This window comes from Anser cygnoides, chromosome 23 (assembly GCF_040182565.1).
Source record: "Anser cygnoides isolate HZ-2024a breed goose chromosome 23, Taihu_goose_T2T_genome, whole genome shotgun sequence".
Lineage (NCBI taxonomy): Eukaryota > Metazoa > Chordata > Aves > Anseriformes > Anatidae > Anser > Anser cygnoides.
Genome location: NC_089895.1, coordinates 8,599,249 through 8,613,148, shown reverse-complemented (window position 1 = coordinate 8,613,148; position 13,900 = coordinate 8,599,249). Strand labels below are relative to the sequence as shown.

General features: G+C 40.5%; 1 protein-coding gene across 2 annotated transcripts; it reads left to right on the top strand.

The window, feature by feature from the left end:
• The first annotated feature begins 131 nt into the window (after positions 1 to 131).
• ERRFI1 (ERBB receptor feedback inhibitor 1) lies at positions 132 to 10,540 on the top strand. Of its 2 annotated transcripts, XM_066982056.1 has the most exons (5): positions 869 to 5,018; positions 6,077 to 6,253; positions 7,033 to 7,228; positions 7,347 to 7,423; positions 7,968 to 10,540. In XM_066982056.1, the coding sequence occupies exons 3-5, from the start codon at positions 7,107 to 7,109 to the stop codon at positions 9,164 to 9,166; spliced, it is 1,398 nt and encodes a 465-aa protein (XP_066838157.1). In that variant the 5' UTR covers positions 869 to 5,018; positions 6,077 to 6,253; positions 7,033 to 7,106; the 3' UTR covers positions 9,167 to 10,540. The 2 variants fall into 2 exon arrangements, with proteins under 2 accessions (XP_047923345.1, XP_066838157.1); XM_048067388.2 differs by lacking the exons at positions 869 to 5,018; positions 6,077 to 6,253 and adding an exon at positions 132 to 300.
• Positions 10,541 to 13,900: the final 3,360 nt, after the last annotated feature.

Sequence of the window (13,900 nt, the reverse complement as noted above, 5' to 3'; positions counted from 1 at the left end):
CCTGGAGGCGGCCCAGGGCCGGGGTCCCGCCAGCCGCACTCAGCAGCACCGGCCTGCCCGGAAGCTGCTGGGGCGTCCCCCCCTCCCCTCTAAGGCCCTGGCGCGGCCGTCGCCCCTTTAAGGCTCGCAGCAGGCGGAGGGGGCGGGGCGAGGGCGGGGCTCCCCGGAGGCCCCGCCTCCCGCTATAAGAGCGATTGTCTGCGCGCACCGCGGCAGTGATCGGGCGCTGCCGCGGCTCGGCGCATGCGTGTGGCGCTGCCGGCCGCGCGGGGACATGCGGAGCTGCGTGACGCTCTCGGGGTGAGTGCTCCCCCCGCGGGACCGCAGCCTCCCCCCGCCCCCCTCCGGCCGTCGCCGTGCCGGCGGGGCACCCCCGCGGCCAGCGCCGGCCAAGGCCGCTCCCGCCGCCGGGCACCTGAGCCGCCCCGCGGGGCTCGGCCGCGGCCCGGGACCGTTCCTTCGCTGCCGCGTCGGGCCCTGCCGGCGGGGAGAGGAGAGGGGGCCGGGACGGGCGGCCCCTGCGGGACGCCAGGGGCGGCTGGGCCGCGGCGTCGGAGCCGGCCGCGCCGCTGGCGCGGAGCCGCGGTCCCGGCGCGACACGGCCCACGCCATCGGGCGCGGAGCGAGGCGGCGGGCCGCGGGGCGCGCCGGGCGAGAGCGGCGGCGCTTCTCTGCCGCCCCCCTGGCAGAGGGGGCGCGCGGGGCAGCGCGGCCGTGCCGCCCTCCGGGGGCTCGGCGGGGAGGCGCCTTGGGCGCGATCCTCGCCCTGCTCCCCGCGGCGAGGAGCGCGCCTCCGCGGGGAACGGCGACGTTCACGCGGCTGAAGCGCTGCTGGGTGGGACTCGCGCGCGGAGCCGGCGGTGCCCGTACTGGCGTTCCTGGAAGTTAACGCGGCGTGCCGCGCGTTTTCGTCCTGAGCCGACACAGTATCGGTTTCCTCTCGTTCTTCTCTGCATCTTTCGAGCAAAAACAGAGGTCGCGTTGTGGGCTTAGGCTCAGTGCTTTGCACTCTTAATTTAGGATGGCTTAATTTAGGATAAACATTTCTTCATGATTTAGCACCCCAGTACATACTCATCCTTGATCTTCAAAAATAGCTGCTTTGTGGTGTTTAAATCTGGAGACATCACTGTACTCTTAAAGCATTTACAGTGTAGCTCTTAAGCATGTGTGCACTCCGTGAATGCGCACTGTAATAGTTACACAGCGTGAGCAGTCTGTAGGGACTCTGACACTTCAGTGATCTTGTGCCACTAGTGAACTGACTAAGAACCATGTGCAGTATCGCTGAAGCAATAAGCTAAATCTTGTTATGATCGATCTAAGGGTAACAATACTTAATTATGTATTGATAAACTGCATGGTAAAGGCTCTGGTGACAAGGTGCATTTGGTCAGTTTGTGGATTCTTGAATCTTTGTCACACAGGATTGCCAGGTGAACGATGTATCTGCATCACAAATGCATTTGAAATTTTTACTGCTTGTCAATGAAGTTGATGCAGAGGAAACAAAACTGCTCTATTCACCCGTGTTACTTTATGCTTAGACTTAGTTTTATTTCCTTACCAATTTTCCCATATGGGACATTTTATTTATTTATTAAATAAAAGCCAATTTTTTGAGGGGGCTTCTTGGTAAAGCCCTTTGTCATCCTCTGCAATATAGGAATTATTTCAGAGGAGAACAGTTCCACTTCTCTGTAATGAAAAACAGAATTAAAACTTATCACAGCGAGTCTAATGCAATGGTTACGACTGAGTCAGCTAAAAAGGAATTTTTATTTCCTGAATGTAAGCTGGCTATATTCACATTAAAATTTTCAAGAGGATGAAGTACCATGCCTTAAACATGCATCTGAAATTTGACAAGCAGAGGCAAGGCAATTGCCTTACTATTTAATTATTAGTTTTCTGCTAGCAATTTACAGGTTCCTCCCAGTTGCTGTGTAGGACCATGAAATGGTAGCCCAGATTTTAAATAAACTTAACTCCTCGATGAAGTGCAGTTCTTGAAGTATATTCCAAAATAGATGACTGTTACGATCTCAATACGTGGTCTGTGCAATTGATCTGTCTCTAAATTTATGCCCATCATCTTCTGGATTATAGCCGTAGAATTTATTGTATTTGCAACCTCATATGATTTGAGCAGCACTTTTATCTGTCTGCACTAGGTGGTCATGTTAAACACTCTACAGCAGAATTGTCCATTTGTGGTTGAGAGAATGTATAGTAAAAACTCTCAAAGTTACAAATATGCCTCATTTGTATAATAACCCTAAAGGATAAAGTTCCTCTGATGGAACATCTTCGGGGGCCTATATTTATTTTTATTATTTCTGGGACACAGTTTACTTTGTGAAATTGCACAGCGGAGCTTAGATGCCTAGTAAATAAGATCAAGGCATTAAATGAATAGATTTAAAACAACCTTCTTGTAAGATCGTTCTTGCTAGTTGTCAGTCACTGAGCATTTATCTGGTTTCAAAGACAAAAGTACTTAAGGGTTGATATGACCACTAGAGAACAAAGGGTTTATTGTTGTGGGGGTTCTTTGTTTGTTTGGGGGGGGGGGGGGGGGGGTTGTGTTTTGTTGTTTTGTTAGTTTTGGGTTTTGGTGGTGGTGGTGACTTCCACCCTCCCCTCTCCCTTTGTTTTGTTTGTTTGTTTTTACGTATATGGAACTCCAGAAAGTATAGTAAGGTAATTCAGGCTTTTAAATGTCCAGTTGGAAGTCTGAAATACTTAAATATAAAAAGGGGACTCTATTTCAGATACTTATGTTAAACAGAAAGTCAAAGGAAAAAAAAAAAGGAAATTACATCACATTGTCAAATAAGGAACAGCTAGCTAGAGTGGATGACTTGCAGTGCAAAAATGTGCCCCTCCTCCTGTGAATTGCTTCTGAGATTTGTTAAAGATATGTGAACAAGGTGAACAAAAATAGGTTGTAGATTTAAGGTAGCTATATTTTTTTCCCCTCCCAAAAGTGGTAAGTAGGTCTTTTCCCCACCCTTCCTTTCCCGTGTCTTAATAAGCTGCTTGTTAGGATTGTTGCCTTCATAAAATTTGTCCAAAATTTGTACAGGTATTCAGAAATGCTTCATAGCAAATTGCATCCATATCCATTAAGTGAAACATTCTGGGACTTGTTCAGTCTATTGTGCAAACCAGAATTTGGTTTATTATGAAACTGGCTTGCCTCAAATACTTGGTAGTGTTGGAGCATTGAGCAGGAAACGGTAACAAAAGTCTGTGATCAGCCATAGGTCATGAACAAAGATATATGCAATTGCTTCTTAGTATCTAAACAGAGGAATACTTGTGGTATAGCAACAGTAATTAGTGAAACAAATCAGTATGAAAATTGTATTGAGGATGCTTTATGTAACTCAGTTTCAGCATTTCTTCTCAAGATTTTCCTGATATATTCACATATCCATTCCTCACTGTATAAATACCCTACTGTTAACAGGTACATTTGACAATTTTCAGTTTAAATGTATCCTTTAGGATAATTAATATTGGTTAATGTGAGCACCCATGAATGATTAAAAATTCTCCCCTTTGCCTTACAGTGGATAGTGTTGTATTTCCTAATGTACTCTCAAACCTTTGAGTTGCCCTGGCTTGTATCAACACTGTAGTGATTACTAGCTATAATTGTATTTTGAACTAACCAAGTTTCTTTTGAATAACACAAACTATAACACCTTCAGAAGCACTCAAAGTGCTCAATCAGTGCACTCAAAGCACTCGATCTCTCTCTGAGTGTCATAATCTGTGCATAACTAGGCCAGACAAGCAGAGTAACTGGAAACCCATTTTGAGGAACATAAATTGTGCAAATGAGTAGCAAACAAGCGTGAGAGATACAGAATGCTTCATTATTGCTTAGTGTCCATTTTCTTTTGCAAATTTAGGTTGATTTTATTTATGGTAAATTTAGAGCCTTAAATCTTTAAGGAGGCAGTATTGGACCAACAGTTACAAGTTACAGTGGAAACTGTTGGTGTTTATATTTTCTTGACTGACTTGTGTATTTTTTTTAAAACCAATTGCTAGAAATTATGTACTGCTCAGCTTTAGAAAGAAGACTGCATATAAAATGTCGAGATTGCACTTCTCAATTCAATAACCTTATGGGTCCCTCTTAAGGTACTGTTTGTTTAAACAAGCTTGTTTGTTTAAACACATGCTTTACAATGTAAGCACCAACTCTCCAGACTCTGGACTGAAAAAGTATAAGAAGGTGATTTAGTGAAGGAGCACATACATACCTTAACTTTTGAAGCATGGAGGACCATTTCTTAACTCAGTCCATTCAGAGCTCCTCATTGAAACGTGACAAGTCACCTGTGAGTTCAGAAAGAGGTTATTGGTAGAAGCTGGCAAGTTTTATGGCTGCAAAACGTATTTGTGTTTTATTTTTAAAAATAGTCAATTGAAATAAGTGAAAATTACTTTCTACTAGAGTATGTAAATATTTAAGTCCATTTCAGAAGTGCTTAGCATGCCAGAGGGATTTCAGAGAAGCAATTGTGCAACTATCAGTCTTGAGAGCTGAGATTTAGACAGCATTTAGAAAGCTGACACAGTAATTACTAGCAGTAGTTTTGGCGTGGGATCTGATGGAGGTTGGGCCTCTTAACAAGCCCTGCAAGGGTTGTATGTTATCATAGCAAGTGCATTACATGCGCGCTCAAACTATAGCAATGCCACCCCCCTTCCTGTCTCAATTTTTTTGTATCATAATCAATGTCTCTCTCATGGTCTTGTCAGATATTGCATGCTCACTGAGGTGGAGTACTGTCATTTGCTGACTAATCAGTGTTCTGTACTAGTGATTTAAACTTGTAACTTACATCTGACTTAAAAAAAAAAAAAATTAGAGGTGCAAACTCCTTCATAGACATTATTCTGAAGTTCACTAATTCACTCTCCTATGTTTAATTTGCAGATTCATTACTAATAGTCCAGAATCTGTGAGGCATGAAAAAATCATTACTCAGTATAGCGTAAGCTGATATCATAGGTGTCTTATTTGTAAATTGTGTTATGAAGATATAAATTAGATATTAATTAGAAATGGTGCTATATTTGTACTGTGCTTCTTAAGAAATCCATTAGATCAAAAACACTTCAGTCTTCTCTTCCACCATAGAAATCGGTTCTGTTTGCACTTACAGAACTAGAAGGAAGATACTGCTGTTAGAGAACTATTGGAGATTTTCTGAACTCATTTGCTAATCATAACTGTGTCATTACTTCCTGGGACTGCATGTTTATATTTAATTTTACTGTGAAAATCTGCAGTTCACATTACTGAAAAGAGTCCAACTGGACTGTGTAGTGCAAAAATTAACTGGCTTAAGCTAGCTTTTAAGGAGATTATCTGCAAAGGAAAAACATACTCTTCACTAAAATCAGAAGGGCAGAAGTAGATGTGACCAAGACTCTAACACTGTAGTCCAAACACTGGTTGCTGGGCCCTTGTTCACTTCCAGTAAAGCCAATAGCCTCCTGTCTAGAATTCTTGTTAAGTTGCTGGTTGGAATATTCTGGTATCAGCTAGTAAATAAAAAGCACTTCTGTTGACACAAGTGTTGCCACTGACAGTCATGATTAAGAAAACATTTGGAAAAGGCTGACAGAGTTCTTTGTCAACCAATTATTTATAAAAGGCAAGTGTTGGTGTTAGATTGCAAATTAATCCTGGGACACCTGATTTACAGTCCTGCTTAGAAATTTTCCCATCCCTCATATTACACATAGGTATAATGGATCTTCTTAAAGGAAAAACAAGATGACTTGTCTGCATAAAAGAATTAACCTATTTTTGAACAGATTTATCATAAGCTATTACCTATTTCTGTACCCTGTTTTCTTGTGGTACCATACCGTGAGGGGGTTTTCTTGATACACTTAGTCCACCGATGTAGCTGGCTCTCAACTGTTGGTTGAGACTTTTCTTGAGGTGGATTTTTTTCTTCAGGGAAAAAAAAAAAGTATTTTAATAAACCGGTCATATTCTTGAGAAAGGTGCAAATTAAACCTCTTTTTTTTTTTTCCCCAGCCATAACACCATAGTGTATCTGCTGAATATACGATAGTTGCGTAGATGAAGAGCAGACCCAAAGAACATCCTTGCTTAGACCAGGACTAACCTTCTCCTGCTTTCAGAATTGTTGACTAGTTTTATACTGTTTCTTTTCCTGAAACAATACATTCTCAATTTCCTACACAAAATCCTGTGAGTCAACTTGTTCCTTAGACTATGATCTCTTACTGAATTTAAGGCAATTTCCAATATACTTTTTTTCCTATTGTAAACAGGCCAGACAATGCATTGTTCACACATTTGAAGTAAATCTGAACACAGCAGGACGGTTTAAATGGAGGTTATTTCAAGTCACTAGATTTCTGACTTGTTTGAAATAAGTAGCTAGAAGACTCAAGCATATTTTAAAGTATCTTGATGCTTAAAATTGTTTACAATAGTGACTGCTCTATATAAAAAGTTCTGGAATTCTGACCAAAATAGTAATTCTGTTTATTGGAGCTGTTATTTGAGAAAAGTCCATTTGTTACTCCACTTAAGGTAGCACTTAAAAACATGTTAGGCTATTATGTGTTGGCTACAATGGAATCCATGAACTCATCAGCAAAAAGACATAACTATAGGTATATGTCTACTAGAAAGTTAAATTGCTCTGGTAAGCTAAATTTGTTCGAGTATCTGGCAGTTTATATATATGAACTGAAGTTGTTGATGCACAGTTCTGATATATCAGTAGCTTTACTTGAACATTTGTCTTGTCTCTATACAGTTTAATTCCATGTAAGAGAACTTATCTTTTGTTCTTCAGTTTTACAGTCAGAAACAAAGTAAGAAATTTTGTAAAGTTTTCTTTCTGGCATGTATGGGGACAGAAAAACTGTTACAGAGCTATTTAAATCTTCGAGGTTTTGAAATTTCAGATTGGAGGTCAACTCATGTTTGCATTTCTGATAATTTGTCTTTTTTTTCAGGGAATGCAAATTGCAGCAAGTCTGTCACCCGCTGAATTTCTAGGGTTGGGAGACTGATCACAGAGCAGTACACAATGTCAGCTGCGGGAGTTGCTGCTCAGGAGATGAGAGTCCCATTAAAAAATGGATTTCTTCATGCTAGTCAAGGTGTGGGGAGTCTGAAAACCTGCTGGGGTAGCCACAGTGGATTTGAGAAGTGAGTGTAAAATTTGATCTATAGCATTTCACATATATGAAAATAAGTATTGAGAATATTCTACCAGTACCAATCTGTGGCTTATTTACAGTGAAGGCTTCTTTTATTATTTTTTTAGTACTTTCTTTAATGTGGACCCTATAGCAGTGGCATATAACTTGAATCCATCAGCAGAGCAACATTTACCATCCATTGGTAAGTATAAAGACTAACATAAATCTTTAGGTTGTGTAATGGATGTGTCTTGGGGGGGAAAAAAATCTTCAAGTCTTCAGTAAGATAATAAGTGCTTTCTGATTTTGGATATAAGGCTGCCCTCTGGCGAGGGAATGCAGACATTTCAACAAAATACTACTTAAAAACAGTAAAAACATTTTAAATGATGTGAGGAAAAAAACCCACACACCACACTTTTCCTTGTATTTACAAGCCTCTGAGTTTCCATTATACTCCTGATTTGGTATGTCTGTTAGAATCTTCATAGCTACAGCTCTGTTCTATTGTTTATGCGTGAGGTCTCTTGAACTACCTCATTTAACTGGAGCACTAGCCTAAAACAATAAGGTAATCAGCTGCTGTCCTAATTAAGCACATAACTAAAAGAGACCTAAGGCTTGCTACTGGCATTATTAAGTAGGCACTACTTCTTGCATTACAGGAAATAGTTAAACATGCAGTGGGAAAGTCATATGGTAAAGTATTACTTAGAAAAGTTTCTAAGACTTTCTCACCTTTTTAGGGCACTCTTCCAACCACGTTTCCACAAGCGACCACAGCTTTGCTGAAAGTTGTATACAGGTCCCATCTCAGAAATCTAGTCCAGCTCCTGTAAGTCCCAAAAATGAACAGCCAATTTCAAGATGTGAAGACTATCTTGCTCCTGGCTTTAGTAAACTGTCATTAGCTGTAGGCTATGTTTCTGAAGAAACACCTCCTCACATGCCAACAAAAAATGGGCCAATTCAGTTTCTGTGTGCATCTTCCAATGACCGTAGCTCCAGGCCACTACCCCCTCTGCCTATTTCGGAGGATCTTACTCCAGATGAGGTTGACAGAGAAGTGGAATTCCTGACTAGTTCAGATACTGACTTTTTGTTAGAAGATTATGAACTTCCTCCTTTTAAATCCAGTGCTCCGAGCCGGCGGAGCTTTAGGGGTTGTGGACAAATCAACTATGCATATTTTGATGCTCCAGCAGGACCAAAAACAGAAGATACCAACCCCACACAAAGCCTAAATGGATACACATCCAGTATTTATCCTCCCCCACAGCAGCTGCATCGACGTTTGCGAAGGTCTCATTCAGGCCCAGCTGGCTCTCTTAATAAACCAGTAGTGAGACTATCTGGATACTTAAACAGGTCTTCTCCAAACTCTGATGAAGATAAACCAGAGATTCCACCGAGGGTTCCCATACCTCCAAGGGCTCTCAAACCAGATTACAGAAGGTGGTCAGCAGAAGTTGCTTCTAGTGCATACAGTGATGAAGATAGGCCTCCCAAAGTGCCCCCTAGAGAACCTCTGTCACGGAGTAATTCCCGTACACCGAGTCCTAAAAGCCTGCCGTCATACCTCAATGGGGTTATGCCCCCCACCCAGAGTTTTGCACCTGATCCTAAATATGTCAGCACCAAAGCTCTGCAAAGACAACATAGCGAAGGATCTTCCAACAAGGTCCCTTGCATTCTTCCTATTATTGAAAATGGTAAGAAGGCCAGTTCAACACACTACTACCTGCTGCCTGAAAGGCCTCCATATCTGGACAAGTATGAGAAGTTCTTCAGAGAAGCAGAAGAAACTAGCTCTAACATGGAGATGCAGTCCTGGTCTGGTGACTGTGTAGCTACTTCATCCGCAACAAAACTGGACTCAAAACCTAGAGTGGACATAACTGGTCATCTCAAACGAAAACATCTGTCTTACGTGGTTTCTCCATAGTCCCTGGGAGCACAACACAGCTGAGCTGTTGAGGATGGAGCAAAATTGTATCACGTTACAAAGTTCTTAAGGTTTTCAAATAATGAAGTAGTACAAGTTTATCCTCTGAGAACTAAATAGTGGATGGTAAAGTCCTCTTATACTGCATATCTCTGATACGTTTCTTAAGACTGTTTTTTGTCTTGGTATGTAGAGCTGAAAACTTACAAAGATTCCATAGAAACGTATGGAGAGACAGTAGTCACAGTTGGCCAGTTATATGCTACCCTAGATTAACGTATTTGGTAGTCACGTTATAAAAAAAAAAAATCTAGCTTTGCTTATGAGTTAGTTATAAAGCTGACAACAGAGCAAATAATGCAGTACATTTTTTGTATCAGGCATTTCCAAAACTTTTTTTTTTTAACCCAGTAACTGCTGAGAACAGATTCTATTCTCTTTCGCTATGATATGCCAACCTGCTAAGAAGGTAACTGCAAGATCAGTTATCCGCTTCAAGACTTGTTAAGAATAACTAAAATGTGTTTAGAATGATGAGTCCATTTTACAACCTAATTGGAAACTAATAGACTTTTACAGTGAAGCAGCTTGGAATTGAGTTAGGCTTTGCAGATTCTTTCAGTTGCTAGAGGCACTTGGCTCAATTTTGCAGGTTTTCCTAGGAGAGACATGGACCAGCTATTGCTAAGCCTCTGCTGCTGCTCTTTTCCTGCTTGATCCTAGAAAGATGTGAAAGTCATAAAAGTGACAGAGGATATGAGCAGCTATATGACTGCTAGTAGGTAGGCAGCAACAACTACATGCTCATCTAGAGTCTGAAATTCTGAGTATACGAAAAACAAACAACACAAGCTGGTCTTGTGTTTTGGTTTCTGTTCAGTATTTTAGGAGAGGAGGAGTGTGAGGGAAAAAAAAACACGATTCCATTTATGAACAGTGTCAGTCCTATCTCTGCTTCAGACACTGCTTCTTGCTGTTTAATTTTTCCTCATTCTGCCTCAGTGTTCCAGTAAAGTTAATTGAAGTGCCACATTTGTTAGCAGTTTCTCATGCTCATTTTGATTACATTTATCCTCTTACAGATAAGCACAAAAGAAAGGGTGCTCTTCAACAGAGGTACATGAAAATGAATATGTTCCTCCTAACAGAAATAAACAAGCTGTTTACAATTTAAACTGCTGAATGAGATGTTTGAGCTATTTTAAAGCTTACTTTTTGTTTTAGTACAGACTAAATGAAGGTGAAATACATGCTATAGAAATGCACTGATATTTCTGCATCATGTACAGTATTGAATAAAGAAGAATTCACTTTGTATTTTGAATATTGTCATGTCTTGAATTTAATAAAGTTGTAATATACTTATTTATGATACATTTTGGTTTTTGCTTCATTGAATATTGTATGCAGTTATTCATTTGAGCTTTGCATTTACTGGGAAATTCAAAGAGGAAAATGTTAAATATGCAACAAATGTTGAACTCAGCTTGCGTTTAGGATTGACATGGAAGTGTTCAATAATTCATGTTGCACAAATTAATTTTAATTCCTCCTTACTAACTGACAGCTTGGTGCGTATAGTCTGCTGGCAATAAAACATCTTGTAAGATTAAGTTATATGGCCTATCAAGATTAATAGCCTTTGTTACTTGTGAAGTCACCCATACCATGTTAGGTACTGTCTTACAGAAAAGAGGACAGTAGTGTCCCTGACTTCAATTTTTCAACTGTTAAAAAAGGAACTAAATTGTGTGCTTGAGGGCGGAGTTACTAATTCTGAATATGAAAAAAAGCTCAAGTATAACATCATTTGTTTTCGTTTTGTTTTTCACATTAAGCAAAAAAATTACTAATATTCATCACAAAATATATGTATTTAACTGTAGTACCTGAGCCATGGATAAGGTTGCTGAAAATATGAAGAGGCATCATAGTTTTTTGATCTCTTAGCTGTGTATGCAGGTAAATACTTGCCTTGATCTGGCAGTCTGGAATCATCACATTTTCTGTGAATGAGGTTATTTCAGAATAAAGCAGGTTATTACCATCCTTGGAATCACACTTGATGAAAAAGTGTCAGGTGTAGTTTTTCAGTAATGCCTAATTACTTTGTTTTTTGTTTTTTTTTTTTTTAGCTAAGCAGACTGTTACACTTAAAAGTGCTTAAAAACCTCCTGCTGTGCCATAACACTGGTAAGAACCCACACAAAGATTGGCCTCCACAACATAAACAAGTTATCTAATCTTATGCAAGGCTGCTGACAATAATATTAATTCTACAAAAAGCTCCGTTTCCCATCTGGATTTTTCTTAGGTGGAAAATGAAATTAATACTTGCAACCTTCCCCATAAGTCCGAGCAGTTTTAACCCTAATCCACAGTATAAGAAGGACATAAAACTAATAGGATGTGTCTAAAGGAGGGCTATGAAAATGTTGAAGGGTCTAGAGAGGAAGATGTACAAGGAGCTGCTGAGGTCACTTGGTCTGTTCAGCTTGGAGGAGACTGAGGGGAGGACTTGTGGTGGCCAACATCTTCCTCGCAAGGGGAATGAAGGGGCAGGTGCTGATCTATCTCCTCTCTGGTGACAGCAACAGGATCCGAGTGAACAGCATGGAACTGGGGAGGTTCAGGTTGGATATTAGGAAAATGTTCTTCACTGAGAAGGCAGTCAGGCACTGAACAAGCTCCACAGGTAAGCAGTCAAGCAAGCCTGCTGGAGTTCAAGGAGCATTTGGACAACATTTCCAGCTTTTGTGTCTGAGTCCTACTCCACTGCTGGTACTTGGAACCCCCTTTTCTGCCTAGGTTCCTGTGCTTGCACTTACTGCGCTTTTTCTCCCTTAACTTGAGATTCTCAAAAGCCACAAGTCTCAGTTCAGCCCTTAATAACTTTTACTCTCAAGTTAGTAGCAAACCCACTCTTGCATGGGACAAAGCATCCCCATCCAGATAGCCCACAGTAAATGTCTTCCTAGCTTTCAATTAGATTGTTTTGACTTGAGTGTCCAGGGAAGAGCCATGTTCCTCATGGGCTAAGTGCCTAGTGTACAGAGAAATTAAACCTTAACATCTTGACAGGGAGGCCAGCCCAGGCATTCTGTGCTACTGGATGTATAAAGCACTATTTGCATGAAGTAAAACTGTAAGTTAGAGCCATCCTATAACTCATTACACGTCACACTGACCTGCTATTGCTTAGTATTTGCACAATACAAGCCAAAGACTAACAGCTGAACATGTCTTCAGTTTAAAATGGTGCGTTTGTTACAATTTCCCCATCCCCCACTACTTATTTTCACTTCTGTTAGCTGTGATGGTTCGCTAGCCATTGGGCCAAAGCCTTTTCTGCTAATAAAGCAGCAAAGTATTTTTTACTTCCTCAGAGTAAGATCTACTTCTGAGCATGAGCTACTTTTGTATTAATAGCACTGACAAGCTTAAAAAACATTACAAAATCTGTGCATTTGATTGGTCTGACAGAACCTTTTCTGAAATTCCAATTAGTTTGAGACTTTTAACTTAACCTCCACTGCAGTTTTTCCTTCTAGGAAAAAACAAACAAAGCACTGTATGCTCCTTTCCTGCAAGTGTTCGTGTTGTCTACTCATTCCTGAATAGTTAAAAAAAAAAAAAAAATCTATATGAAAAAAGACGTGCAACTACGGAAAGGCAATGCTTCCCCCAGTTTCCTGATATGATAAGTGGGCTGAAAGTTAACTCCATCCTAGCCAGACCCAGTACACTTGGAAAACACCATTAACTGAATTTCTCCACTATGATAACTTGTTCTTAAACAGTTAACATCAGGGAACATCACACAACTTTAACGGGAAGTCATTTAAAAAACTTTTGATCATCAGTTTCTCTTGCGTCCTAAAAGACAAATCTAAACACAAATAAACCTGATTTAGGATCATACTGATAGAAAAATTCCATAATAGTTTAAAATTATTGATCATTGGCATTGCTATTGTTATTAGTTTTCCATTCATTCCTAAACTGCAATATGTACGGTTACTACTGTACAAATACCACAAAAAGAGCTGTCATTGAAATTGCATTTCCTTCTGCTCCAGCCTTTGTTTTGTTTTTAAAAGTCTGAATGATGTGGTAGGTTTGAAATGTTAAAGGAAATTAACCTGACAGTCCAGGACAAAGTCGCCAATTTTGCAAGGGCAGTTAGTTATTACAGTAGGGAGTAGCTGCTGATGGTGTCCAAACTGATAGTATATCAGCTTAATCCTGGAATTCAGAATTAAGATGATGCCCAGACCAGTCTTGGTGCAATTCCTATCCATCAAAATCATGACTATAGACTGTGGCCCCTATGAACACTTCTAATAGTTGTACAAACTGTGTATTTGTACAGCTGCCCATTTCCCTCCCCAACCCCCCAGTCCAGCCTAATATTTTATTTTCTTGATAACTTGTTTTCCTAAACTGTTTCTATTCATTTAAAACAGAAAACATATGGTAAAGATTCTGTTTCTCATACTTCCTGAGCAATGAAAATCTAGCACACAAAATTTAATTATACTTATTAATATTTGCTAAATACCACTGCAGAGATTTCTGGCTGCTGAGTTTGTGATTAGCATTTGTATAAACTGAAAGAGGCGTTATCCCCACCCATCCTGCATTGTAATTCAGGCCTTGCATAATCCCCGCCCAAATGCCTATTTTCAACCACACAGCTCATTACTTTTTCTGAATCACATATGGAAGCCACAC

What these genes read in the sequence shown, in the direction of transcription:
- ERRFI1 (XM_048067388.2), top strand. Translation starts at nt 7,107, where the DNA reads ATGTCAGCTGCGGGAGTTGCTGCTCAGGAGATGAGAGTCCCATTAAAA. An exon ending in AGCCACAGTGGATTTGAGAA is followed by an intron (nt 7,229 to 7,346) that starts GTGAGTGTAAAA and finishes TTATTTTTTTAG; the next exon opens with TACTTTCTTTAATGTGGACC. An exon ending in GCAACATTTACCATCCATTG is followed by an intron (nt 7,424 to 7,967) that starts GTAAGTATAAAG and finishes TCACCTTTTTAG; the next exon opens with GGCACTCTTCCAACCACGTT.